Source organism: Penaeus monodon, chromosome 22 (assembly GCF_015228065.2).
Source record: "Penaeus monodon isolate SGIC_2016 chromosome 22, NSTDA_Pmon_1, whole genome shotgun sequence".
NCBI lineage: Eukaryota > Metazoa > Arthropoda > Malacostraca > Decapoda > Penaeidae > Penaeus > Penaeus monodon.
The window spans coordinates 37,018,018-37,018,772 of NC_051407.1; the positions used below are offsets into that span (position 1 = coordinate 37,018,018).

At 35.2% G+C, this 755-nt stretch overlaps 1 protein-coding gene across 1 annotated transcript in view; it reads left to right on the forward strand.

Annotated features, from left to right (window-relative positions):
• The window catches only part of LOC119587108, a gene marked incomplete in the record, with an annotated part of 12,134 nt that extends 11,498 nt beyond the window's left edge, over positions 1-636 (forward strand). Inside the window, 1 exon segment of the mRNA XM_037935860.1 lies at positions 334-636. Within this exon segment, the coding sequence (XP_037791788.1) occupies positions 334-452 (119 nt within the window).
• Positions 637-755: the final 119 nt, after the last annotated feature.

The window sequence follows — 755 nt, forward strand, 5'->3', positions numbered from 1 at the left end:
TTATTTATTACAGAAATCTCTATATATATTTGTTGAGATAAATATTTTTACAAGTATGAATTTTAAATTGTGTATGTGGACTTACTTTTTATATCATGTAGTTCATAAGTTCATGTTTCATAAAAAAGGAAACTAATAATTACCTTAAACATAACATAAGAAAGCTGTCCAATATCTACTTGTATCAATCTTTGCTAGTAAAAGTCGTATTACTTACTATAACTGATATCTCACTGTATACAACACCAGTAAACCAACAATTTGTATCTCAGGAAATAAAGGCAGACAGGGTACAAACAGTCGTTTTCATTTCCTTTTTTTCTTTCGTTTCAGCCATACTGCCACGGGTGAATCTGAAGGCAGGACCCTCGCCCGTGAGAGGTCTCGAAAGCCACGCCCCTCGAGACTATGGCCCGCCTCCCACTCGAAGGGATGAGGTTATTTACTTTTAACATCAGAACAACTGAGCAATGGAACAACTGAACGTAACCTACTGGGGGCTGTGTATGGAGGTAATCCGTAGTTAATCTGGTGGAAAGTATTTTTTATTGAATTCCTTTTCTGTGTATGTGGAGGATTTATCATAGCCCAGTTGTTAAATGTACTAAACATAGATCACGATTTGTTTTGCTCTAATATAGCTTTCTAATTTCCCTCTTGTAAAACGATGTCTCTAAATCTCAGAGACTGTCAGATGGGATATAATGTTCTAAATCCATATGAAATGTTGATTTTTCAAACTGTATCAATGACGA